This window comes from Phocoena sinus, chromosome 7, assembly GCF_008692025.1.
Source record: "Phocoena sinus isolate mPhoSin1 chromosome 7, mPhoSin1.pri, whole genome shotgun sequence".
In the NCBI taxonomy this organism is placed as follows: domain Eukaryota; kingdom Metazoa; phylum Chordata; class Mammalia; order Artiodactyla; family Phocoenidae; genus Phocoena; species Phocoena sinus.
In genome coordinates this window covers 43,898,742-43,925,441 of record NC_045769.1, presented here as the reverse complement: position 1 = coordinate 43,925,441, position 26,700 = coordinate 43,898,742, and the positions used below count along the sequence as shown (strand labels likewise).

At 39.7% G+C, this 26,700-nt stretch overlaps 2 protein-coding genes across 13 annotated transcripts in view; one reads left to right on the top strand and one right to left on the bottom strand.

Annotated features, from left to right (window-relative positions):
* GLS (glutaminase) overlaps positions 1-21,607 on the top strand; it is an 85,730-nt gene extending 64,123 nt beyond the window's left edge. For all 5 annotated transcript variants that reach the window (XM_032638666.1, XM_032638669.1, XM_032638672.1 and 2 more), the window contains 4 exons: positions 11,149-11,210; positions 12,330-12,406; positions 12,491-12,554; positions 15,078-21,607. In XM_032638666.1, the coding sequence (XP_032494557.1) occupies positions 11,149-11,210; positions 12,330-12,406; positions 12,491-12,554; positions 15,078-15,234 (360 nt within the window). In that variant the 3' untranslated portion in view covers positions 15,235-21,607. The remainder of the gene's footprint in view (positions 1-11,148; positions 11,211-12,329; positions 12,407-12,490; positions 12,555-15,077) is intronic.
* The window catches only part of STAT1 (signal transducer and activator of transcription 1), a 43,825-nt gene continuing 37,625 nt past the window's right edge, over positions 20,501-26,700 (bottom strand). For 5 of the 8 annotated variants that reach the window (XM_032638661.1, XM_032638663.1, XM_032638660.1 and 2 more), the window contains 2 exons: positions 25,744-25,843; positions 20,501-21,660 (listed from right to left, as the gene is read on the bottom strand). In XM_032638661.1, coding sequence (XP_032494552.1) covers positions 21,646-21,660; positions 25,744-25,843 — 115 coding nt within the window. In that variant the 3' untranslated portion in view covers positions 20,501-21,645. Of the gene's footprint in view, positions 25,844-26,700 lie in introns of all 8 variants that reach the window. The other 3 variants (XM_032638659.1, XM_032638658.1, XM_032638662.1) reach the window with 2 other exon arrangements.

Genomic DNA, 26,700 nt, shown 5'->3' with positions numbered 1-26,700 from the left:
GTAAAAGAAGTTTCCCAGACACCCATCTGACACTGGCCAGACTAGATGTAAGGGAATCTAGGGAACTATTTTTTAATTGGGCTTACTGCTACCCCTAACAAGTAGAAATTCTGTTAGTCCATACCTACAGGGTAGGAAATGGATAATGGGTAGGCAATTAGCAGTGTGTGAAAGCTAACGTCTTTTTGGCATGTCTGTATTTGTGAGATATCCAAGTAGTGATGTTGAGTAAGTGTCAGATACAGGCCTAGAATTAGGAGGTTGGTCCAAGCTGGAGATAGAATTGTGTGAGTGGTCAGCATGGAAGAGTAGATTCAGAGCTGTGGGGAGGTATGTGAGATTGCTCCAGGAGACGGTGTGAAATGAGAAGGAACCCTAAGGAACTCCCATTTTGAAAGTAAGGTAGAGTAGTAGGCTCCGTTTGGGGAAAGTGGCCAGAGAAGAGAAAATCCAGCATAGTGTAGTATCAGAAGTCAAAGAAAGTATTTTAAGAATCTTTGAGCAGTCATCTGTACCAAAGCAGGTAAGTGTTAAGTAAGATGAGGAGTGTTCATTTACATGATGTCCCTCCTAATTTTCTTTCTTTTGGTGTAACAATGTCTTTTTATTTAGTAAATGATAATAGTAGATGGTAGGATTGTTTTTATTGTTTGCACTCAGAAAATACAATATTGGTAACTTCCTCCCCACCTTCTAAGAATATTTTATTGGCTTTGAGATTTAAAGGTCAGAGAACTATTTGGAGTAGAGCAGGTTTGGCTGCTGATAGAAAAGTAAAGAAGGAAAGCTTGAAGTAGATACAAAAGAGAAGAAAAGGCCAATAAAGTGAGATCCCTGGAAAGAGATGGAGCTCTCAGCACAGTGGAAGATTAGGTTTGGTGGAAGGAAGAGCATCTCCTCCAATAAAGTAGGTCATTGAGAGGCAAGCAGGCAGGTAGGTAGATTTACAGACATGGTAGGAGGAGGTTGAGAGAGTTTCTGTCCATTGGTTTCCATTTTCCTGAAGAATATGAAAGAAGGCTTTCTGCTAAGAATGAGTTGTGGGATTGGAGTGAGGCTGTGAGGTTTCAGAGCATAGAGGAGATAGGAAATGTTTGTTCTTGGAGAGTGGGAGAGAGAGCTGAGGGAAACATGGTGACATTGTTAGAATACTATTGAGGTTGGTAACCACAGATTTATGGTCCTGGCAGTCTGTTCTGTTGTACCTCCCACTCCCACCCCATCCTGTATCCTATGGCTGTATCCCAAATTTGGGCTTAGGAACTGCAGAAGATCAGGCAAGGGGTTTTAGAGCATTTACCAGAAGTTGATTTTAACAGTAGGCTTTCGAATGTACTTTAGACCCTTCCTACATAGAAGGCATGCTTTTAGGGTATTTTAGACCTAGAAGGTCTTTTTCCCTTTTAGAAGCTGGTTCTACTTAAAGAATTTTCAACTAATATAGATTACACTAACAAGTGAATTTTGGGTATAATTTTGTCATGTCCATCCTCCTTGCTTCACAGAATAAAGTATTACTGATAAGAATTATAAATGTTTAAATATAGATAGGTGTAAACAGTCTCATGATAAGGCCTAATTATGTATATATAAAATGTTATGTTGCTTTATTTTTCTATTTTTAAATTTTTTAAAAAGTATTTTTTTCTGTTGTTTAATTCTTCCATTGTTGTGTTTTATTATTTTATTTTATTTTTTTGTCTGTGCCGCACAGCATGTGGGATCCTAGTTCCCTAACCAGGGATCGAACCCGTGGCCCCTGCAGTGGAAGCACAGATTCTTAACCACTGGACCGCCAGGGGATTCCCTATTGCTTTATTTTTGAGGGTCTTAAAAACATCCTGTTCTCCAGCAGCTTCTTGTATTATATGCGGGAGTAATATGTTCTCATAACTTGAATAGTAATCAAATTAGAACGTCTTTGAAAGCATTTTGAAAAGTACATAGCACTAGAGAAACATATCCTTAATGTACGTGTTCTCTGTGTGTTGTCCATAAAGCACACATGTTGGAGTTTTCACAATAGAACTGTGAAATGAACATTAAAGAATGTAGAGACTTAAGTATGGCTCTCTGGAGACCAATGAAAATGAGGGATTTTTTTTTCCTAAAAGCAATCAGTAAGGATGTATTGTGGTTGGAATAACTGTAGAGTAGTCATGTACATGTACCTTGCTTTGTTGTGGTAGCAATATTCAGGGCATGCAAAGGAGAGACAGGTCCTTTAACCCTAAACTGAAATAATTCTGTCTCTATTGCTGCCAAAACTTTGTTTTGTTTCTCATCAGAAAGAGAACCCTATCTCTCTCAGGGAACTTGTTTGTATTTCCTTATTTTAAATTTATACCACACAGTATAGCATCTTGTAATTCCAGTGGCCCTGATCCTGATTTTTTTTTAAGTAGTGTGTACAAGCATTTGGTGACCAATTTTTTTTTCCTGTCTTCTTACTCTTTGCTTTCAGTTTCTTTGACTCTTTGGAGTTTTGTGTACTCGTCTTTTTCGTTAATAATAATCGTAAATAAGCATGACACTTTATCGTGCCAGAAGTGTGGCACCTTGTTTTCTGTCTGAACACGAATGTTAACTGATCTTCATAGAGTTTTATAAATATTTATTTGCATAAGAGAGGAAGAGAACAAGGAAGATAGTGAATATAAATAAAACTTTGATAGTTGTCAGTGCAGTACAAATACTCTTAGGTCTGCCAAATGGAAAAGGCACTTTTTGTTCTTCAAAGGAATAGCTGCCTTTGCCCTGCTTATTTCTCCTGTTTGCTGCTTGCTTCTTCATTAGAGTGCTGTTTGTCAGCCCACACAAAGATATGTTGTTAGCTACTTTTATACTCGGATATAAAAGGAGGGTTGCTTATGAGCCCATTGGTATCTTTAGACCATTCATTGGCATTTACCAGCAATAATATGAGCCACTGAGATAAGAAGTTTATTTGCTGCCAAGGCTGTAGCAGTCATACTTGCTCTATTCACATTAACCCAAAACTCGTATTTCATTTTTAGAGACTTAAACATAAAGAATGAAGATACTTTCTTTTTTCCCTTTTTGGTATTGATAGGCTGAATTGAATGATTTGTTTTGTTCCCTTATTTTCTCTTCAATTAAAAACACCTCAATAGAAAATTAGTATCTCTGATTTCCCTATAAATTGTTTCTTAGTTGCTATTTTCTGATTTTCTATCACAACATATTTTAGTCTTGGTACCATATTGGTGAGGAAATCTCATCTCAGGTTTTGTTAGGAATCTCTTGGCCCAGTGGATACTGAGTAGAGATTGAAAGAACACTGTCCCTGGCGTCAGACAGACTGCGCCTGAGCCCTCATTCTGCCACTTACCAGCACTGTTACCTTGCTCAAGTTCCTTTGAATAATAACAGGGATGACAACAACAAAGCACTTAGTTCAGTCCAGGGAGAGTAGGTGCTATATATTAGCTATTTTGTTTTAAAAAATATATAATCCTAATTATTTTGTCTTCATGGGTTGTTAGATTTCTTTGATATAATTGTGACTTCTTAGTTTAAGAGTAAGTAAATTTATTACAAGTTAATCTACTCATTGAGAAATTTTGAAAATGGTAATGCTTAAGAGAGTCTATCACTTAGCTGACAGAGAGCAAAGTGCAGTGTTTGGAGCTGCCATTTTGAGGTTGTATTTTGTAAGTGAAATTTCTATACTCTCTTTTAGAGTAAAATATACTGTTTGATTTATTCTTCTCTACTAAAATTATAGTATGAGAACCTCCTGCATTTGTGTAGAAATTTGGAAATGTGGTCATGAAATTGCTGAACTGTTATTCCTATAAAGGGTTTTCTCTAATCCTCTGATCATGTCAGTTGGATTAGTTTTGTCTATATATAGCAAGAGTCGTCCCTCGGTATCCTTGGAGATTGGTTCCAGGATTCCTCCATATCCCACCACAGATATTAAAATCCGAGGATGCTTACAGTCAGCCCTCTGTATTCCATATGCGGAACCCACGGATATGGAAGGCCAACTATATATTAATAATTGTGTCTGAATAAGTCATTGGAGAGCTTAGGAACATGTGGCCTCATACTCAGACTGTCTCATCATAACTTCGTTTTACACATCCATACAAATGTTAAACTCAGTAGTAAGGGAAAGAGAGAATATCTTTGATCACATACATGTTGTACAGGTTTATATTTCTAACCTTGTTGGCAAGTGGTTAATTTACATTTGCTGGAAATTTAAAGTTTTTCTTTAGCTACACTATACAGGCTTGTATTTTTTAACCTGACTTTAAGAAAAATATTTATGAAAGAAGGCTGAAAATTTATTTTCATTAAAAGGCTATAAAAGGCCAAGTTGGAGGTAAGCATTTAAAACAGAATCGGATCTGGAGTGATGATGGTTTATTTAACAGATGGAGAAGAGTATCGTTCCACAGCAACAGATACTGTAGTGAGCTAGAAATGAGAGAGCAGCTTACGTCAAACTGGACATAGTAGGAACAGAAGGATGGCTTTTCAGTTACCTGCTTTTTTTCGTTAAAGCCTTTCCAAAAGGACGAATTAGTCTTTGTATGAAGACAGAAACTAATGATGAAAAACAAGGGAAACCACAGTTTTGCAGCTGGTAATAGAATTGGAAATAAGATACTTGGAGTAAAGTGTCAAGCCAACGTACCCATCTTCCCTCCCTCCCTCCCTCATCTCTCTCCTCCTCTACCTTCTCCACTCCTGTCCTCCCATATTTCCTTCCTTCCTTCCAGTATTTAGGCAAAGGATCTTTATGGATTAAAGTTAAATTGCTATTTAGTCTTTTAGTTTACTTCTATCCTTTGGATACAGTCTGAGATCTATTAAGAATTGGAAATGTATCCCAGCTACATTACTAATTCATATGCTATATGACCTTGAGCCAAGGCCTTTAACCTTAGTGGTAGTAATAAATATATTTTACAGCAAGCCTGTCAAAGATGTTTAAAAACAGTTATAATTTTTATGTTGAATTTTTCAAGGTCATTCACTATAAATTACTATAAATACAAAGTAATATGCTTATGTAATTCTAAAAATTCCTACTTGTACAGAATTGGGGTATTTGGGAGGAAGATACATAAGATACGCAATTCAACTTTTAAACAGGCTCAAAATAAATAGAATGATAGGATTGGAGAGAGGAATGTCATGTTTTAGACTTGTAAAATTGGTAGAATCTATAACTGCTTCTAGCTTTTCTGGGAAAAAAAGTATGATTTTGATATGCCAAGCATGCCAGTGTTAAATGAACTCATATGAACTGTTACATTTTTGTTCCACTGTTGTCATAACTTTGTACAAATAAACTAAGATAAGGTTGTCTGGTTCTGGCAGGTTCCGATAAAGATATTTGATAAGGAAAATCTAGTAGTACTGGGAAATCTGCAAATAAAAGGAGAACTTAACGTTTAATTTATAAATTTTTAGTGGCTACCTGCCCAAGTGAAGTTTCTTTTTGCTAGGCAGAGACATACATTAGACCTCAGAGTCCTTGATTTACATGAGGTACTGTTCTGCTGTATAAGCTCTGTTTCTTTGTACTGAGGAATGATTCATCAAAACACAGGCTCCATGCCTCTGGCAGCTTCTGTTAGTTAACTCACTGTTTTCTGGACCCTGGCCTTCTTGACAGGTATTTCAAAATTAATATAACTCAAGTATTCATTGGGAAATTAGGAGAATGAGGCTTGATCAGTAGCTAGCACACCTACATCCTTTGCAACAGTTGGCTTGGAGTTGGATGAGTCATCTTATAGATTGTCCTCTCCTTCAGTTTGGTTTGTCATAGCAGTCATTCCAGAGGGTGTGTCAGTTTGAGGAGTATTTGTGGAACTCTTGTAACAGGCCACGAAGTGGACTGTCCCTAAGTGAAATAACACTCCATCTGCTGTCTCAAAACTGTTAAACTGTTCCATTGTCTTTCTTGGCGTTCTACTCATAGCTCATTTCTTGATTTATGCAAACCTTAAAAATATAGGTGGCTATTTGCTAAAGAGACATTCGTAGTTTTAGTTTTAAATGGTGCTTTGTGCATGTGCTGCCTCCTAGTGTTTTTCTGTCTTGGAGTGAATGACACATTTTATACTTCTCTGTGAGCTGAAACGTGCTTGTGAATAAAGTGTTAGTAGTATATCCTCAAGAAATGGATTATACCCTAAAATCAGCCTTTCTTGGGTCTCATTAATAAGGAATTTTCTTTTAGAGCTTTGGAAATATTGAATAATTAAGTGACTAAGTGGTATGTACGATATACAATAAAATGTCTTCAAAGTTGCTTGGTCTAAATACAGAATTTTAAAAAGGGATATAGTTCATGCATACAGTAACTGAAATAGGTCAAGGATTTATTGCTTAGAAGGATAATATATTTTAAAGAGTAAGAACTATGGGTAGTTAATATATCAATGGTTTGCACATAAGAATTCTGGATTTCTCTTGAGTAGTGGGGGAGATAAGAAACACAAGTAAATATACCATATGTGATAGTGCCATAGTGAGGCAAATGTAATAGAGATGACTTCTGATTTAAGAGATTGGTGTAGGGCTCACAGAGAAGGGATTAAGAATAACACTGCAGTGAGAAAGGGGTGGTGAAAAGGTACTTTCAGGAAATAAATAGTACGCACTATGGTTTAGTAGGAGCAGAAGGTATGTAACTGATGACTCCTTGGCACTTGCTGTCACAAAGCGCTATGTGGGTAACTGACAACAGGCTGTGTGGATAGTGAATGCTGGATGGGATGCTTGGGGGAAGGGGCTTTCAAGCTAGCCCTTGCAGGAAGGGAAGGATTTGATTAGGAATCTAGATGTTCCAAAGAAAGGAGCATAGGCACTAAGATAAAAACAAAACAAGGGTAGTGAGAGAGACCAGTTTTTTACTCTGTTGAAGTTGAGGTTTACACTGAAGAATCTTGAATGCAAGGCTAATGAATTGAAATTTTATCAGGAATGATTTGGGGATTTTTTTTCTTTTTCTTTTTGGATACTCCCTTGCTGAGAAACCTTTAGTGGTTACAGCACCGTTATGAGAAGATGATTAGACGTATGTGGGAAGGTTTTGGAGGGTGGAAGAAGGACTAGAAGCAGAGGCACCAGTTAGGAGGATTGAATAAATGTGGTAATGATATTTGAAGAAGTAAAAGTCAAGGGAGGTAGAAGAATTAATGATTACAATTTAATCCCCAAATGCTGGTAGGAATTTGAATATTTGATGCTTCTGGAGAGAATATTGATTTAGTCAGTCAACACTGGTTAATTGAAATATAATTGACATATAACATTGTGTAAGTTTAACTTGTACAGTGTGTTGATTTGAGTCAACCTATATTTAATGAGTACTTATGTGTGGTAGGCACTGTGGTTATAGTGGGGAAGAGAAAAGACAAGGTCTCTGCCTACTTGGACCGTATGTTTAGAAGGGGAGACGAGAAACGTGTGTGTGTGTGTGTGTGTGTGTGTGTGTGTGTGTGTGTGTGTGTAAGTGTATATATGTCAGATAATGATAAGTCCTCTGCAGAGAAAAGCAAGATAAGGGATAAGGAGTGATGAAAAAGAGGGCAATGTTTTAGAGTCAGTGAGCTTACATTTGAGTAGAGACCTGAATGAAGTGAGGAGTGGAGGCTCCCCACTACCTGGGGAAAGAGCATCCCAGGCAGCAGCACAGCAAGTGTAGGCCCTGAGTGCCCCGAGGACCAGCAAGAAGACACACCTGCCTGGAGAGAGCCGCAAGGGGCAGAGCGGTGGGGAATGAGATGCACAATGTAACCAGGGAACAGAGCATTTGGTGTCGTGAAAGCCATGGTAAGGAGTTTGGATTTTATTCTAGGTTTCACAGAAAGTCACTGGGAGTGCCACAATCTATGTTTTCAAAAGATCCCTGTGGCAGCAGAGTTGAACAAGTGGAACAGTTAGGAGGCAGTCTGCCAGGTGAGATAAGGTGGTGACTCAGAGCCTAGGGTGATAGTGATGGAGGTGGTAAGTGGTGGGATTCCAAATATATTTTGGAAGTGGAGCAAATGCGTTTGAGCTAGATGTGGGTTGTATGAAATAGAATGCAGGAATACTCCCAGAGTCTATATGGTCGGTTTTCGTGAATTAGAAAAAGCTAGTTCTGCCTCTTGGTGTAAGCAGACCCTCTCAGCACGTTTCTGTGAAGAGGGCTCCCTTCCTCCCATAGACATACCTGGGCGCTGGGCACCAGAGGTAGGTGAGAGGAGCACGGGCTGAGTACGCCTACTTGGCCAGGCATCCTGGTGGGGGGGCTCAGTCTGTGCCATCAAATGCAGCAGCCCTGGATCATGACTCAGTTTTTGGCCTCAGCAACTGGATAAATTGTAGTGTCATCCCAGAATGAGGGACTGTGCAAGAGGAGCTAACTTGGGGTGAGGGAAGGTGGTGGAAATCAAATTCTAATTCGAGCAGTGTCAAGTAGGCAGATGAACATGGACTTTTGGAGGCCAGGCCGTTGGGGCTACAGAGAGGTTTGCTCTCTGTAGTTTGAGTTTGAAGTGACAGCATGACAAGCAAGTGGAGCTGTAGAATTAGGGTTTAGGAATAGAGATTTAGATTAAAGATGTGCATCGGGAAGTCATTCTGCCCAAAGGGATACATGAAACCTTTGAGGAAAATTACATTGATAAACAAGAAGTACGGAGACTGCCTTTGGGGGTGTTATCAGGCAGTGGAAAGTGGGAAATGATTCTGCAAAGCAGTCAACAGGAGGACGACCCTGGTAATCAGCATTATGGAAGACAAGGAGTGAGGGCGGGGCATGTTGGAGAGGTCAGAAAGGATCAGGGCTAAGGAAGGCCGCTGAAGATTTTGAGGGAACTACTGCGAGGTAATAGTGGGTATGAAGGTAATTTGCAGGGAATTAAAAATATAAACTATTTTCAGAAAACATGCACTGAAAGGGGGTAAAAATGGGGTTATATATTGGTTTTTCAAAATAGGATGGTTGTGTCCTTATTAAGGCAGAGATGAGGGAACCAGTAAAGGAGGAAAGGAAAAGAGAATAGGTATTCGAAGCCGATGTTTTGCGTAAGAGAGGAAGGAGAGATGGAAATAATTTATCATCTTAGTAAAGTTGTGGTTGGGGTCATATGTTTTGGGGGTCACCACTGGTATTAAAGGTCTGAATAAAGTATAAAAGGGAACCAATAAGAGAAAAAATTGTCAAGCAGTGATGAGAGACCAGTTGGAAATATGGAGAATCATTTGTAATAGCCCATAGTGTTTTTCTGTGGGCCCAAGAGCACAAGGGAATTGAGAATTCCAAATTTATCCAATTTTTAAACGTTAAGGGCACCTGAATCCATGGTTCATGACCCAGAAGAGTGCATATCAAAATCACCTGGAGACTTTTTTCAAAATATTATATCCCCTAAAATGTGTCAAATTGAGGTGTGGGAATAGAACGACTAGAAATGGGAGGAGAGATGCTTACATATACTTTTAAAACATTCTGGGTGATTCTGTTAAACTCCCACCCACATTGAGAAAACTGTTCTTGACTTGGGGTTAGTAGGAGAGTGACAGAGTGCAGGCTGGGCAGGAGTAGTAAAGGGTAGCCCGAAGGGAAGCTAATGGACTGAAAGATTAAGAGCAAGGCTTTTTGGAGTGATCTCAAAAATAACAGTAAGTAGCAGCAAAATTTGGGGGGTGTGCTCAGCTGGTTAAGTTCCTGTACTGCAGAACTTTTCATGTGCATACGAAAGGCTGTGTATCTCCAAGAAGGGGATTTAATATTTTAAGAAAATAGCTGATCACGGAACCCTTTTTTTCATGGCGCCTTTGTGAACTAGTTTCTGCAGAACACATTTTGAAAATGCTGAATTAGGGAAGTCCAGCAATGGTTAGTCCCAGTTCGATTTAAAAGTTCACAGGTTGTGGGAAAGGGAAGCTGTAGTGGAAAGGTAGAATGTCCAGGTTAAGATCTAGATCTTCCAGGGCTGTGGCTTTGTTTGGGGATAGCTGGGTTACTTTCCATCCCTCCAGGTAAACTGTTTTCTACCACTGAGTCCAATATCAGTTGGATCATCGGTATGAATGTTGAAGTTGCAAAGTTTTAAGACAAAAGTGGGGATTTATGAAGTATTTACAAACAGTGTATGTTCAATAGTTTGGTTTCTCAAAAACAGGGTTGGATGGTCTTTATGAAAGCCGACCAAAATCCAGTGACCTTTAGGATAACTAGCCTCTTCCTTAATTAGTGACAAGAAAGTGGATAATATCAAAAGAAGATACACTTTGAATTCTTGGAGCACTCAATGTCAGTGACTTAATATTTTGGGAGTCTATCCACCTTTTGGGCTGAGGCAGTGTCACAGGCTCTGAGAATGCCCCCATTGGTACTGCCTGGCCATTGAACTGAAGACTGCCTTTCCAGTGAAGTATAGTTCACTGAAGTGTGGTAAGTTTGAGATGATTAGTACTGAATGTTGTCGCTGAAGATTTCCAAAGAAGCCAGTGATTGGTGAGGACAGGGATTGTTGGCAGGGATTAGACATTTATATAGCATGACTTAGTTTTTAATAATGATGTGATGTGAATTTTATGAGTATACAAGTCAGCTCCCACCACTGAGACATACTAAATGAGAAAGGTTCCAATTTTCAGTTGCCCCAACTATGTGTGTTTCACGGGTCAGAAGTTTCCATTCTTTTGTGCCAATTGATATCATTCCATTCCTTCCCTCATGTCTCTTTATTGTTGGATTTCCCCTCATAATCGTCTATTTTTTTTTTTTTTTTTTTTGCGGTACGTGGGCCTCTCACTGTTGTGGCCTCTCCCATTGCGGAGCACAGGTTCAGCGGCCATGGCCCACGCGCCCAGCCGCTCCGCGGCATGTGGGATCTTCCCAGACCGGGGCACGAACCCGTGTCCCCTGCATCGGCAGGTGGACTCTCAACCACTGCACCACCAGGGAAGCCCCATAATCGTCTATTTAAAAAGAAAAAAACACACGTGTGTTCTTTGTGATTACAGCAGTACACTTATGATAAATTTTTGTGTGTGACCCAGTTGAAGTGTTCAAAGCACATGGAAGTCACTTACCTGGTGACAGTTGTACATTCTATTTATTTATTTTCCCCTGTGGATACCTCAACTTTCTTTTCTTCACAGGTAAAGTCGGTGATAAACCTTTTGTTTGCTGCGTATACTGGAGATGTATCTGCACTTCGAAGGTATGTTAACAGGGTGGGTGAGCATATGGCTTACAGATGTTTATGAAGTTGCTTCTGGGCACAGGGCCACTTTAAAGCTAAATAAAGTCTCACTTCCATTTCCCTCTAATAAAAATGATCCAAAGTTATATCAAGTTCCCACTTCCAGTGCCTTAGTCTCGCTGTACAGTCTTTCCTTTTCAACCTCCTATAAAAGCCCAGTCCTCTGTTTTCCCAAGTGGTAACTGTTCAATTAATCTGGCTAATTGGTATTAGTGTTTTACTGGAATTGGACAATGACTTTTCAATCTCCATCTACCCACCACTGTCCATCTTTGGAGGTGAGGCGGATGGGCAAATAGGGGTATTTGGTGTTCTGCAGATCCCCAGTGTTGGAAAGGTCATATAGGACTGTATACTTAACATAAGGTCTCTTGTAGAGAGTTGCAGCTGAACTTTAAGGTGGAAAAATGTCTATGCTTAATTTCCACCTTCATTTTAAAGTGTGATTAGTACTTGCATCAGCAGTACTGTATTATAAACTTCAAAGCTGCTAAGAGACTAGATCTTAATTGTTCTCACAAAAAAGAAATGAAAATTATGCCACATGAATATTTGCCAACACTACAGTGGTAATCGTCTTGCAATACATAAATGTATCAAATCAACGTGTTGTGTACCTTAAACTCACATACCTTTATTTCAATAAAAATGTGCACTTTATTTTTTTAATTTTAAAGTCTGATTAGTACTTGTAGACTGTAAAATGTTAAAGAATGGGAGCCTTAGTGAAAACATTTAACTTTAGTATAGTTGTAAGTTTCTTGCCCTTCCGAGGTACAAATTTAGGGTATCGTTGTGCCACCATTCTTGAGTTTTGGACAATAATGTAATGAAGCTTAATTCTGTGAGAGATGGTGAACATTTCCTCTTATCCAAAAAGAGCAAAGCTAAGGAAGAACGGTGAAGTGGCATCTACTCAAGGTGTCTGTGTACTGGTTGAACAGGGTGTCCCATTAGTGAGCCTGGTGAAGGATGACACCTTTCTCATAGGACCTTAGACTGAACTGATGGAGGAAATGTTACAAAAGTGAATTAAATTTTTTATATAATGAATAGCTATACTTAACAAATTTTCAGATTTGCTTTGTCAGCCATGGACATGGAACAGCGAGACTACGATTCTAGAACAGCACTCCATGTAGCTGCTGCAGAGGGTAATATATGAACCATTCATTTCTTTATTTTCAGACTTAATTTCTACTTAATACTAAAACCTGCTTGTTTTGTTTTCGATGTAGGTCATGTTGAAGTTGTTAAATTTTTGCTGGAAGCCTGCAAAGTAAATCCTTTCCCCAAGGACAGGTGAGCCCTTAAGTTACTTTCTAAGATATAATTGGCAAGCCAGTGTTTTATCATACAGGGCTATCATAGTTAAATGGTGGTATATTTAAATCCACTATGTATATGTTGGAGTCATTATTAAACTTGCTATGGAGCCTTCTAAAGGCAGCCAACAAAACCTTGTTTCTGTTCAGTAGATCATTCTCTCTCCTATATCCTCTTTCTTACCTAAGGAAGTTCTCTTAGAAGTTTCTTGGTTAGTCTGTCAGTCATTGTATTGTATGAAGAAAACAATGCTTGGTGTCTGGAAAGATAAAATAGGAATTTTATCCTCATGGGCCTTTTGACTACACAGGGTAGACAATATAAACATTTGCAGGGGCATATGAAATATGTGTAAGGAGATTACTGTTACCTCTAAAATGAATATATTGGAGTTTGTTGAAATTCCTGGATTGGGTTGGAGTCAGTTTTAGAAAGCTTCATGGAAGTTGAATTTTAACCAGTGCTTTGGGGAAGAGATGAGATTTGAGGGCACAGAAGGAAGAGAAGGACACTCCAGATAGAGTGGGAGAAATATGCCTGGAATATGTTCTGGTCCACATGGAAAATTGACATTCATCCTGCGGTAAAATACTGTTCACAAAGTGGATAGCCAAGGGAGGGGTAAGAGTGCAGCTTACATATATGCATATGCTTAAAGTAAAGCCTGTACTAATATACTGGCATGTTATATAACTGGGGTTACATAACTGGATGAGTCAGTGAGTAATGAGAATAAAGGTTTAGAAGAACGGAAAAAAAATATTTGGTGGGAGAGGTTTGATATTTATGATTAGGAGTTTGGGTATTTGAGGACTATATGAAGTAAGTTTGGAGCAAGTTGATTATTCTCTAGCTATTAGATCTTTCTGTTTTAGTAAGGTTTTACTATTTTTTAAATTAGTGGTTTGGGTTTTATTAGCTCAGCTTGCAAGATATGCAGAAAAGTTATGACATCAGTGTCTGAAAACTGTTAGCAATTTTGTAAGTATGGTAACACTTTGATTACCTAAAATCATGATCTTTATTGGCAATATTCTAAAACCTCATGTTAGGGTGACAGTGCTCCCTTTTATCCTCAAATGTAATGCCCATACCAGCTCTTTCTAGAGCAAGAAACTGAAGAGAGTGTTTTCCCCTGCCCCCAGTATTTATAATCCCAAGTAAAACGCTATTACAGGCTGGAAATATTTACTGTGCTTTGCATGTATAAGGATCAAAATGTTTTGTTTTGGGTTTTGCCTTAAATTGGCCCCTAGGAATGTGAAAGCAGAAACACCCATCTGAGAGGCAAAAGTTAGCTCAGTAACTAACTTGGTAACTGAGTATTCATGATTTGAGAATGTAAGCTAGACCAACACGTCTTCTTTCTCTATGTCATAGAATCAGTGTCACCTCAAATTGTCAAATAGGCTTGAGCAGACTTAGTGTATACTTTAGAGCTGATACTTTGCATTACTTCACGGAAAAGAAGCGTTGTAAAAAAAAAAAAAAGATAACTTGCAGTTAACATTCAGTTTTTCCAGAAAGACAGATAATTATATGCTGTAGATGATTGAAAAGTCACCCCACCTCCCGGTTTCAGGCCACTGACTCCCTAACTTAATGAAGGCCAATGTAGAAGTAAAAGGCAACTTAATTCAGCAGTTTTTTTGAGAAGCACAGAGATACATGTAAAATGTTACTTACCTGACTTTAAAAATTAAGAACAGGTTACCAAACTTTATTCAAAAATATTTTGCTCTGTCATTTACTTGGGTTGTGCTTTACAGTGTTGGCTCCTCTTTCAAAAGGCTAATTAGCTGGTTAACCACTGCTGGCAACTCTTCCTTTCTTCTTATCTCCAGTCTTCATCTATATGACTCTAAAGAGCACAGCTCAGAAACACACTTCCTAGGGAAAGGGTAGTTGTTCTTCTGGTTGTGCAGTGGTCCAACTGAGCCCCTAGAGTCCCATCCTTACCAGAGATGAAGAAAATGTCAGTTCCTCTGAGGCCAGTCTTGCTCCTCCAAAGTATATTTGAGCCCTAATAAGATCGTGGTTATTACCAGACTTCTGAGATTTACTGTGATTTTACATTGACGGGAACACACATTTTCTACCAAAGGCTACGGTGATAGATGCTATAGAGCTGATTTTTCTTTGAACATTCTATTTAAAGAATGATCCTTTGGGCTTTCCATGAAGTTAAAGTTTAGAAATACTAGAGTCTATCTTATCTGTCAACACTAGAACTTCCCATTCATAAGCACTTAGATAATGTGAACAAGACCCTTTTGCACAAGGTAGTTTTCTCTTCCTCCCCATATCCCAAGTTGTCTCCAAGACCACTTTTTGGATTATAAATCCCTTTCTGCATTTCTTCAATATTACTTGTAATATTGCTTAAACAGCTAAATTTGAATGGCCCTTTAACCGGCATTTAAAATCTAAGAATGCTAGAGTATCATCTTTGTACAGAAATTATCTAATGACCCAGTCCATGCTGTGCTACTTGTTTAGGTGGAATAATACTCCCATGGATGAAGCGCTGCACTTCGGACACCATGATGTATTTAAAATCCTGCAGGAATACCAAGTCCAGTACACGCCTCAAGGAGATTCCGACAATGGAAAGGAGAACCAAACCGTCCATAAGAATCTTGATGGACTGTTATAATGGTCTTAAGCCCAAGATTTAAATCACTTACCTATTTAATTGTGGAAAATGATTATGAAGAACATGTGTATTTCTATCTGGTAGTGATGTATATTTTACAACATTTGTCATTTCAGTGTTACTGGAGTTTTCTTCATTGTGCACACAGGACAAATCTGATCTCTTTGGGAAAAAATAGAAATAAAACAATCTCCCTCCATAATGTGAGCAATATTTACCTCGCGCATTGTATAATTTGATGTAAAAGAAACAGTTACCAATGCTAGCTTAACTGTGTGGTCTTCGTGATTTATTTTTGTGTATTTTGTGACTTTTCAATTTATGGTGATGATCTGCTGATATGCATTTATAAACTAAACTCTGTTGTACAGTCTGTCCAAATGGGTCAAGGCTGCCTTTAGAAGCAAAACTGTGTGATTTTCATGACTTCAAATATGTATTTAGTTTGAGTGTTTGGACAGTTATATGCACTTATGGTTATGTGTTTGAAATATCACCTGTCACCCTAGGTTCATGATGTGACTCTTTAGAAAGTATAATAGTTAATAACTATTAGTAGGATAGACCAATTCTGACTAGATTTTATCAGGGAATCTGTTTAAGATATGTTTGGTGATCAAAACATATGTGTGAATGTAGTTAAACTAATTTTTGAAATAATTTCCTTTTTCTATATCCCCTTAGACCAGCCTCTCTTCCCAGATGTTTAGCTATTTGCCTCTTTCCTTTAGCTGGGAAAGTGGGTGCTGGCATACTATGCAGTTTTCATGTTTTCCACAATAAATCAGAAAACGCCTCATGTACCTGGCATCCGAGCCGTGACCATGCCATTTGTCTATAGGAGATGAACCAGAGACAAATTACTAAGCTAAGTACAAATTAGTCGAATTTATCGGCCAATAAAAGGAAGGGATGTGCTACTTCAGCTCTTTAAGAAGATATTTTTCAGCTTTCAGGATAAAGATAAATTCAGAAGTGCTCTAAGCTACCAAAGTTATTATGAAGGTATGGGAACTGCTACAAATAACATTTGTTTTTAAACCTGTCATTAAGAGTCTGCATCAAGATATTTGTTCTATTTGGGGGATCATTAGATCACTCCAGTTTTCTCCTGATTTTCTACCATATATTTTTTGTGGACTTTAGAGTTAGTTAATAATAAGAAAAGGCCATTTCATTTTAAATCGAGACCCATCGTTTGTCTTGCAGAGGAACTGCACACATACGTTATCCTGTCATACCTCAGAGGTAAAAGGGTATGTTAATAAGGACTTCTGATATTAAGCACACACACGCACACACACACACACAAATGGACTTCTTTGAAGCTGTGTTTAATGAAATGTGCAGAACCCTCAACTACATGAATGCTGGTTGTTTCATTAATGTAGCAAATTCCTTTTTTTTTTCCTTTTCTATCAGCACACACTCTGCTTCCAAGCTTTATCGTGCCTAATGGCTCCTTTCCCACTCCAGCAGCCTCCAAGTGTTTTATTGCTTCCAGTCTAAATCAGTGACTTCAGCCATTGCCCCCTTATTAACCTAGACGTGTTCTTTTGGTGGAACATGGCCGGTGTTCCTTAACTGAGCTGCATCAGGCATGAAGCCATTCTCGTGTGTGTGCTTCTGTGGGGAGTATGGTGGGTGGGTGTCCAGCCCCGCTGCTGTGTTCCTGCCTCATGGATCTACCGAGACATGCAGACAGGTGGTATATGTAAAACGCTGCAGAGGAACAGCATTATTCCCAAAGATATTATGGGGTAGACACTCTAACAGAAATCAACTGAAATAACTGCTCAAACGGCAGCTTGCTCTGTGTGAAACATTAAGATGGTTCAATTACACAGCTTAAAGATGATTACCAATGATTTTGAGGCTTTTCTCTAATAAAAAGAGGTTCTAGCTATTATTTGGGAACAAAGAGTTTTCATCTTTTCTCAGACCGTAACTATTCTGTGAAATCTTTGTGGTTTAGTTAAATGTGCCCTTATTTACCCATGAGGTTATTTATGACTGTACACTGGTTCCTGTTCTGGCTGTCTGCTGTTGGCTGGTGATAATAATGAGTACATTTGATTTCAATGCTTTTAACTGTGCTGTTAACGGCTGCCATCAGTATACTCCAAAGATCTTTCTGTTTGGGCTTTAGGATCAGCTTTAGCTCTGTACCACAGAGCTCTACATGGTGGTGTTTACTTAAAGCTTTGTACACACTGTTGTTTTTGCTGGTCTCAGTTCTAATTATCATCTCATCTTTGAGTGTAATGTGCTGTACCCCACTGCTGCCCCACACTGCCCTTTAGCTGCAGAGCTGGATTAGCTATCAACCGTTTAGTGCTGTTACCTGCTTGGCAGGGACTGAATGACCTGATGTTGGATTTAGATTCTTCCTGGGGATTGTACAGCTATGAATGTATTTGCTTCCAGAATCTCCCAAAGTGAATCTAATCTTAAAACTGTAAGTTTTAAGTATTCTGAAATTGGAAAATATTTATTTTAAATGAAATTAGGTAGTGTTGCTTTTTACAGCTTAATAAATACATGTATCAAAAAAAACTGAAAATGAATTTTTTTAAAGGTTTCCTCTTGTATCACTGGGTTGGGAACTCCACTGAACACAGGAACTATGTCAAGGCATTTTTAATGCCTTCTGTGGGCCAGGTACTATGCACGGTGTCCAGTGGGGTTACCTCAATGACTAAGATGAAAATTCTGTAAGCAGTTCATCCCTGAAGGTGAGAAGACAGGCAGGCATGTGTCTAGTCCTCTTAGAAGCTGACACTATCCTTTTACAGTTAGGAGGTGCTCAGTAAATATTTGCTGCATTGAATCTTGCACTAGGAGGGTTCTAACCTCCTTTAATGAGAAGAGAAGGTATTTTCACAAAAGTCTTGACATCTATTTGTGGAGCTGCCACACTGGGGTCTGCGTAGGACAAGCTGGTAATGGCAGCTCCCACCTGGTCCATGGGTGTGTGAAATGGCATTCACTCCCAATGCCAGAAACCTCTGGTTTAGGGTTAGCATATGGTTTTCTAACCACAGAGAAGGTACACGAACACCACGTATACCATGGCTGCCCATTTTCAGCAAAGTTGTTTGTCACAAAGTAATTTCCTTTGCTATAGCAGTCAAACGTGTTTGTCTGTATTACTGACATGTTAGAACTGAAAGAGATATCCAAAATCTCTAATCTAATCTTCTCACCCTTTCATAGATGAATGCCATTACTTTGAAATTGTGTATATTTTTGTATACCCTTTAAATTACTTGTAGCTTTTGGCTATGTTTGCTTCACAAAAGCTTTCTTAAGTTTTAATAGGTAAGATGTTTGTACCAGAACATACGATCCAGTATCTCAGAACATCTTAAGTTCCACCAAAGCAGAGATCTTTGTCTGTTTTAGTTTACCGACTCCGTTTCCCAACCATCTAGAATAGTGCCTGGCTCATGGCAGGTGCTCTATATATATCTGGTGAACTAGTAAATGAATGAACCTTAACTAACCCAAGAAGCCACTTGAGTAAGGACCCCTTACTCTGGGCACAGCATCCCAGTTCAAAAAGTAGGTACCAGAGCTTTCAAAACAACTTCTAGTTTTTTCCTGGGGTAGTCAGATGTGAAAGGAGTGCTTTGTTCAATTAAGACTTACTATCCCATTTCAGCTTACAGGCAACAAATAGACTTCCATCACTGAATGCTGACAGAATAGCAAAATCTATTTATTGCCGTCTCAGAAGACACTTTCCTGAAAAGGGAGAAATTTGTCCTGAGTGGTGCATAAAAGTCCTAGGCGTATAAAACCCCATACCAGAAATACTCTTAAAACACACAAACATCCCTTAGCCAGAATCTATTCAGTGACTTCTTACAATGATCGATTATATAGAAATACAAACATACCGGCTAGGCAGGGCATTATCTACTTCACTCCCTGGAGAAATACAACTCTTCATGTTCGTTATGAAGAAACTTTATATTTCCTAGATGTAAATACTATAGATAGGGAGGTGAGAACAGTCATATTTGCTATGAGGCCGGAATTCAAGCTTATACCACTATCCCCTGATAGCTCATCGAACAACAGTTGCGTCTAACCTGCCAGACTTACATCTAACTTGCCAATTCTTTTAGTTTACTATTTTTTTCCAGCACACAATGCCTTTTACTTTGCGAAAGGCACAGCTTTCTAGCTTATAACACTTTTGGAGAAAAGAACGGCAGCTTTTTGTGTGGGTGTAGTAACTTCTCAGAAAGTAATACCTCATCAAGGAGGTGTGGAGTTTAGATGCTGCTATGGACACCATACAGAGTCCCATTTTACATGTATTTTAAAATTAAAAACTTGCATTATAGCAGTACTGAAATCCACTTTACAATAAATGCCAAATTACTTCTGCATTTGGAGGCAGCTCTGGTGGTCCCCAAGACCAAAGGACTTTCGTTTGTTTGCTATTTATGGTACTCATTATAGCTTGTTTCAATAATGTTTCCTCTGATCTCTTCCACCAACCTATCTTAATCTGGGTAAGAAAGGGTAACACTTAGGAAAACGGTATTAATCATATTTAAAAATAAGGACTGATATATTCTTATGCTTAATCATAAGAAAAGATGAGAAAAACATCAAACCTACACATAATGCCAGTAACTTTTAAAATCTTTATACAAAATATTTGTAAGAGACTAACTTTATAATTTTAATACTTTTTAAAAGTAAACAAAGTCTCTTGACTGGTGCAGTAAAATGAAACTATGCCAAAGCATTCTTAGAGGGCAAAAATATACCAAATAGTTAAATATTAGCAATTAGGAACAATTTAACTGTCATCTTTGTTCCTTCATCATTTCAATTTAAAAAGTCAACGCAAACCCAGTCAGGTTGATGTCAATCATCTTATGTAAAATCTGAGAGGAGGCCTTGATTTGTGTTTAATACCAAGGAAAGTACCATGTGCGTATTATATTTAATGCAGTACCTATACTTTAGCTTTAATTTTGAGATAGACTTCAAGGAAACTTTATTCCCACCAGAAAAATACAGTATTTACATAACAGTATGATTGTGGTGGTGACAGTAGAGAAATAAGATGCACCTGCAGACAGCAGTTTGTGAATGTTATCTAGAAGAACCCTGTCAAACCCACTCCCTAAACCACTTTTTTGCATGTCAGTGCTAATGAAGGGACGAGGTAAGTAACACAACACACTTCACAAAACATCATCCAGTCCAAAAAGGGTCTAGAAAAAGCACAAGAGAGACCGTGGAACCATTTGCAATGTATTTGTGAGAGAAACACATTCATCAGTGAAAGATACGCAATTCTCAACGCAGTTACACAGGATGAGTTTTCAAAGTATCTGATTCTCATAATCTCTGGTTAATGATTTGTCAGTTACTATTTTCTCTTCTCAATTTGAAAATTTTATGACTAAGACTAAATACCAGCTAAAAACAATAAAGACAAGTGAACCCATTTAAGAAACATGCAATAAATTTCGGAGTTTGTCTACATCTACAATTAATTTCAACTTTTTGAAAAATAACAGGATTTACCTTAAGAGAGCTGTTAATAGTTTGGCTCCCTTGACAGAACGGTGAAGACAGTTTCATTTACTAGGGACCGTGATGGAGGCAGAATATATTCAGCTTTGGATATTAAAGTTTAAACGGAAAACACTACTCACGAATCTGGAAAGTTTACTTCCTTCCCTTTGATGTTAGCCAGTATCATAAAGCCATAACAAAGAGAAAAACTAATTCTCCCGAGAGAGAGAATTTGTCTCTAGCTTTCAATGGCTAGTGTGGAAGATATAATAAAGAACACAACTTTTATCCTCTGCCCAGATACAGGACGGCTACCTTCAATAAAGAGGTGATGGAATACTATGTAAACTTAACTTGGCACTATTTCATAGGCAAACCACTGGAAAACTTCTAGCCACATTTAAAGCAGAGAGAACAAATAAGAATTCTCCAGAAGAGAAGTATGCCAATCCTGCATGAAGCAGTTGCCTAAATAACCGTGTGATCTACCCAGCCACCTATAACAATGGAGCACTGACTCTAGGCATGGCATTTGCTAGATGCTGCTAAATATTTCACCTTTCCCAAAGGACTCTCATTCTAGTTCTGATGATTTTGGTGTATCTGGATGTATTTTATTTGTAAAACCCACTCTGTGGAGAGGGCCTTTCAATTTTACTTTCAATGAGATGCATGAAGCCCTTCAGAGTAACAGATGTTTCTGAATTAGGGAAAAATCCACTTGCTATCAACAGGTTGCAGCAAATTTGTTGGCCTTTCTTTTGTTTCCCTAGAAACACAGGATGTGAAGGAACAGAGTAGCAGGAGGGAGTCACAGGTGGGAAGGGAAAATGTCACCAGAGAAGATGAGAAAAATTCATGCTCTTATACTGCATTCATCTGTGAAAAGAAAATGTGGTTACATTTATTACACTGCTCTTGTAAAACGCAGACTCATATATTTAACATTACTTGTGTGTTCTACAATGGAGTAGTAGAAAGACACATCCCCCGGCAAAAAACCACCATGGAATTAGAGGGCCTTCAGCATGTGCTATCCTTTCTCCTGGACTAATAGAAACCTTTTATGTCACCTAAGCTGATGGATTATTACTCTGCAGCCTGCTGGCTTAATTCCGTCAATTCATCCAAGCTGCATAAAGCTTTCTGCTGTTATGCAAGTCTGGGGACAGAGCAACGTGGCAAATCTGCTCATGCAAAACAAGAGTGAGGCAATGCTGAGCTGTATGCCAGAGGGAGAGAGGGATTTGGGGGAAATGATGAATTTTCCTTAAAGGCCACTCAGCAGGAATAACAAACGAATGAGTTTCAGGTAGAGGCTAGAGAAGCAGAATCATCAGGACCCCCTCCACCTCCCCCAGCAGGGCCCTTCGGAGGCAGTGAATTGCTCATCCAAAGGACACCGGCCTGCCACCGACTTCCTATCTCACTTCCATGCTGGGCTCTCCCCCTAGACCAGGTGCTCTCGACCAGGGGTGATTCTGTCCTCTGGCAACATCTGGAGACATTTTGGATTGTCATGACCGGGTGTGGAGGTGTGTGTGCTACTGGCATCTAGTGAGTAGTGGCCAGGGATGCTGCTATACATTCTGCAACGCATAGCACGGCCCCATAACAGAGAATCATTCAGACCCAAAACACCGACAGCAACACAGCTCTAGGCTACAAGCCTCTTGAGAACCGAGTCCTTTTTTTTTTTTTTTTAATCCCAAGTACTCAATAGTGGGTGGTACATAGTGGGCTCTTAGGAAAATATTTTGGATTGAAAAGCACAATGAAGTTGCCCCTATGTTTCAGTCTGGCTGAGAGTAAAGTACGTAAAGATGGTGGTCTTCAGAGAGAGAGAGAGAGAGAGAGAGAGAAAGCAAGCGACCCTGGGTTCAAATCCTGTCACTGTCTCTTACTAGCTGTGTGACCAAGTCATGTTACTTAACCTCTAAATCCCAAGGTCCTCATCTATTCAAAGGAGACTGATAGTCTCTAACAGATAGATTTGTTGAAAGGATTAAATTATACAGCATATGTAGAATGCTTAGTAGACTAGATGGAAAATAGCAGACAATTAATAAGTGTTATTTAATATTTATCATTAAATTATTATCAGCTTTGTCCAAGCTTTGCCCAAAGGCCTCTAGGAGAGGAGACTGGTTCTCATGCTGTCCCAGAGGAAGAAGTTTACTGTACAGGGAAGCCAGACTAAACAAGCACTGAAGCCAGGCTACAGAAAACACTGGTGCTCTGTCTCTCAGGAGCCTGCGGTCCTCCTGCTCCTGAGGCGGCACCAGGCGCTGGCCCCAGGGCCCCCTGGTCCAGAGCTGCAACCTCCAGACATGGCCGAAACCAGCCAGCTCCTCGAAAGGTCTATTTCAGAGCACAAGCCCTAACTCCAAGAGTGGATGGATGTGGCAAGGAAATCGTGGCCAAGGCTGAGGACGATTTGGGACAGACAAGGTGGAGTCCACCCAATTCGGAGACTAATCCAACTTTAATTTTGTCTAACCAGTGCTGTGCCCATATTATAGCTCTTAAATCTTCTATGGGTTTACTCTGGAGATCTGTGTGTGTGCGTGTATATAAAAATAGATTTATTCTATAAATGAAATGAATGAAATCATCTGGAATGAAATGGATGGCTCCTGGGCAGGGGGAGAGGGGATCCAGAGCCATAAAACCATTTCCTGGCACTTATTTAGAGTAATTAAATTGCTCTCACAGTATCGTTCCGAGAGCACAGAGAAAGCGGTCATACTGCATGCACAGATGGAGGGGACTAATCCATCTTATTTTCTCAAGGTCACAGGGCATAATGGTGTCACAGAGTTGGAGCTCTGATCTCCAAATCCCAAACACAGGCCTCTCACCCAAAGGCTACGCTGCCTTCGTCTTAATAAACCAGAACAACACATACTCAGTGTCAAGTGCAAACAGCTTCTCTTGGGTGCAGGCTTTGAATGAATCAGAGGCCAGCTTTCTGTGGGGGGGGCATCAGGAGAGTAGACAAGAACACGCAGTCTAGCGACACCCCAGGTGGATTCAAATATTCATTCCCTCATTTACTAACTACTTCATCTTAGTCAAGTTTCATAGTTTTGGAGAGCCTCTTTTGTCTACATCTGTAAAGTGGGAAAAACAATAATACCTAACTCAGAAGGCTGTTGTGAGCACTAAGTTACTACCCGTGGAGTGCCTGGTACACAGTAAGTGCTTAACAAGTGTCACCTATTAATGGTGGTGATGACCACGATGATGATGTAACTTGCTTAGGAACAGCAAAGGAGGAGAAAAAGAAGATCGCGCTGTTGTTTGGTTCTGTCCATCGATCTTACACTTTCTAAATAGGGCTTTACAGCTATTCCATTTTTGTGTAGGGCTCACAAAACACTTCAGAGCAGTGTGGGGAGCTACATTCCAACAGAGGATGCAACCGTACACAGGTACAAGGTTCATCTTTCACTCGCCAATAGGAACAGAACTATTGTGCTATTACACTACCTAAGCATTTTTCTAAGTGATTTTTTTTTCAGCCTTAACAGTCAGGAGGGTGTAAAGATTTTAGCCTGTACTTCTTCAAGTGAGGGAAAAGGATAAGGAAAAGGTTACATACCAGAAACCTGAGTCTAAACAGATATTACTAATGCCGCACAAATGCATTCCCTGAACACAGGGATGCGCGACCCTGAACCTTGGGAGATGGCGCCCTCTCCCCTAATCCTGTCCTCCCTCCTGCATCGCTGAGCAGTCTGTGCCAGGCACCAGTGATGAAGAAGGGCCAGTAATGACTCAGAGAGGCTTTTCTTTAAAACATTAAGCAAATTAAAAAAAATGAACTGGGGGGCTTCCCGGGTGGTGCAGTGATTAAGAATCCACCTACCAATTCAGGGGACACGGGTTCGAGCCCTGGTCCGGGAAGATCCCACATGCTGCAGAGCAACTAAGCCCGTGTGCCACAACTACTGAGCCTGCACTCTAGAGCCTGTGAGCCACAACTACTGAAGCCTGCGTGCCACAACTACTGAAGCCTGCACGCCTAGAGCCCGTGCTCCGCAACAAGAGAAGCCACTGCGATGAGAAGCCCGCGCACCACAATGAAGAGTAGCCCCCGCTTGCCACAACTAGAGAAAGCCCGTGCGCAGCAACAAAGACCCAATGCAGCCAAAACTAAATAAATAAAGTAGATAAATTTATAAAAAATGAACTGGAATAGCTTCATGTGGAAAAGAGCTTAAAATTAAAACAGCATCAGCAAAAATCCAGCCAATCAAAATAAATAAATAAATAAAATCTTTAAGGGGAAGCATTTCAGGTTGACAGGCAAACAATACTATCTGACATACTGAAAAACATTCTCCCAAAGGAAGATGAACTCTTTTGTGGACAGCCCTGTTTCCATCCCTATCACCGTACTCGTGACACTCTGCTTCACTCCTTGAACTTTTTACTCTTGGCAAAGCCCTTCACAGCCCCAGGTGCTAGCGGTACAAGTTAGTTCTCAAACACAAATCAGGTAAAGTGTTTTGCTGTGGCTGCCCAAGTCTCTATAATGACTGTATACCAAGCATTAGTCTCCTCCCTTCCTAAAAATAACACCTCTTCACCCAGACACAGTGCTGAAACAACGGGACAAAAGGAAAACATTTTCTTATCAGAGAAATCCTAGTTCCTTAACATATGAGATTTCTATGTGGACAAATTTAAAAGGCAGAGGCGGAGCTTTTAAATATTTGAAATGTCATTATTTTTTGGAAGGTGATGAAGGCCAGGAGTAAAAATCCTGGTGACGACGTAGCTTGTTTAAACACAGCTAGCTCCAACTTGTCATAGCTAATCTAAAAAACACCCTTCTGGGCTCTGCCAGAGGCTCCTTCTGAGAACTCACAGATAGGCCCAGGGTCTGCCAGGCACCCTCCCTGCCTCAGAGAGCAAACACTCAGCGTGCTGAAAGCATCCCTGTGTGGTACTCACCATGTCAAATTCTACAGCGCCCACTATCCGAGACACCTCGTCAAACTCCTCAGGAGACATGGGAAGAAGGTTGTCTGTGGTCTGAAGTTGAGAAGGGTGACTAAAATGGGGAGAAAGAAACAGGAAATGTTAACATCTAGATCATGAAAGCAGCGGTGCAAACTTTGCCATTTCATCTTTGGCCTGTGACTGAATCATCATTTTAGATGTTTATTTCAGGGACGTGTATACACTTGTAAAATACATTTGAAAAAGGACAGATCCCGAGAGGTTCATGTCCCCAGCCCGGCCCCTTGGGAAACACACTGTCTTCTAGAGATGGGAGCCAGATATAGCCAGTCTGGATCCTGCACCGCTTCTGCCTGGGTGAACATGGGCACGAGCTTGTGCAGTTGTGTCACCTACCCTGGCCCGAGAAGCGCCAGAGAAATGTCTGGGGAGTCCCTCATCCCTACCTTGAGGTCTGTATGCAGATAAGGCTGCTCCAGAGGGTTTTTACATGAAGGCTACATCCATTCACCCCAAGACAGTGCTGCAGGCCAAATAACTGACAATGACTTTTCGAAAATTTTTTCTACCTTTTACAAAACGAAACAACAAAATAAAAGCAAACGGAAAAAAATGTATCTCAGTCATTACTTTGGCCTTTTCTAGATGGAAAAGAACTGCTTGCCCACTCTGATCGATTTTTGTTCATTTTATTTACACTTTTTCAAAATATCAGTTTGGGGAGAACTTATATGCCTTAAATACAACTTTGTTTTTTTTTGGATTGTTTTGGTTTGCTGTTTGTTTGTTTGTTTTTATAAAGGCAATAAAACGCTGATAGGCAGTGACACCAGGATCTCTAATTAGGATCTTTCCACAGGTCCATCTGTGATGGTGGCAGCAACAATTACAATGGAAAAGCAAAGAACAAACATCTTCAACAGGCCCCAGCCAGGAGTGGGGCTTGTT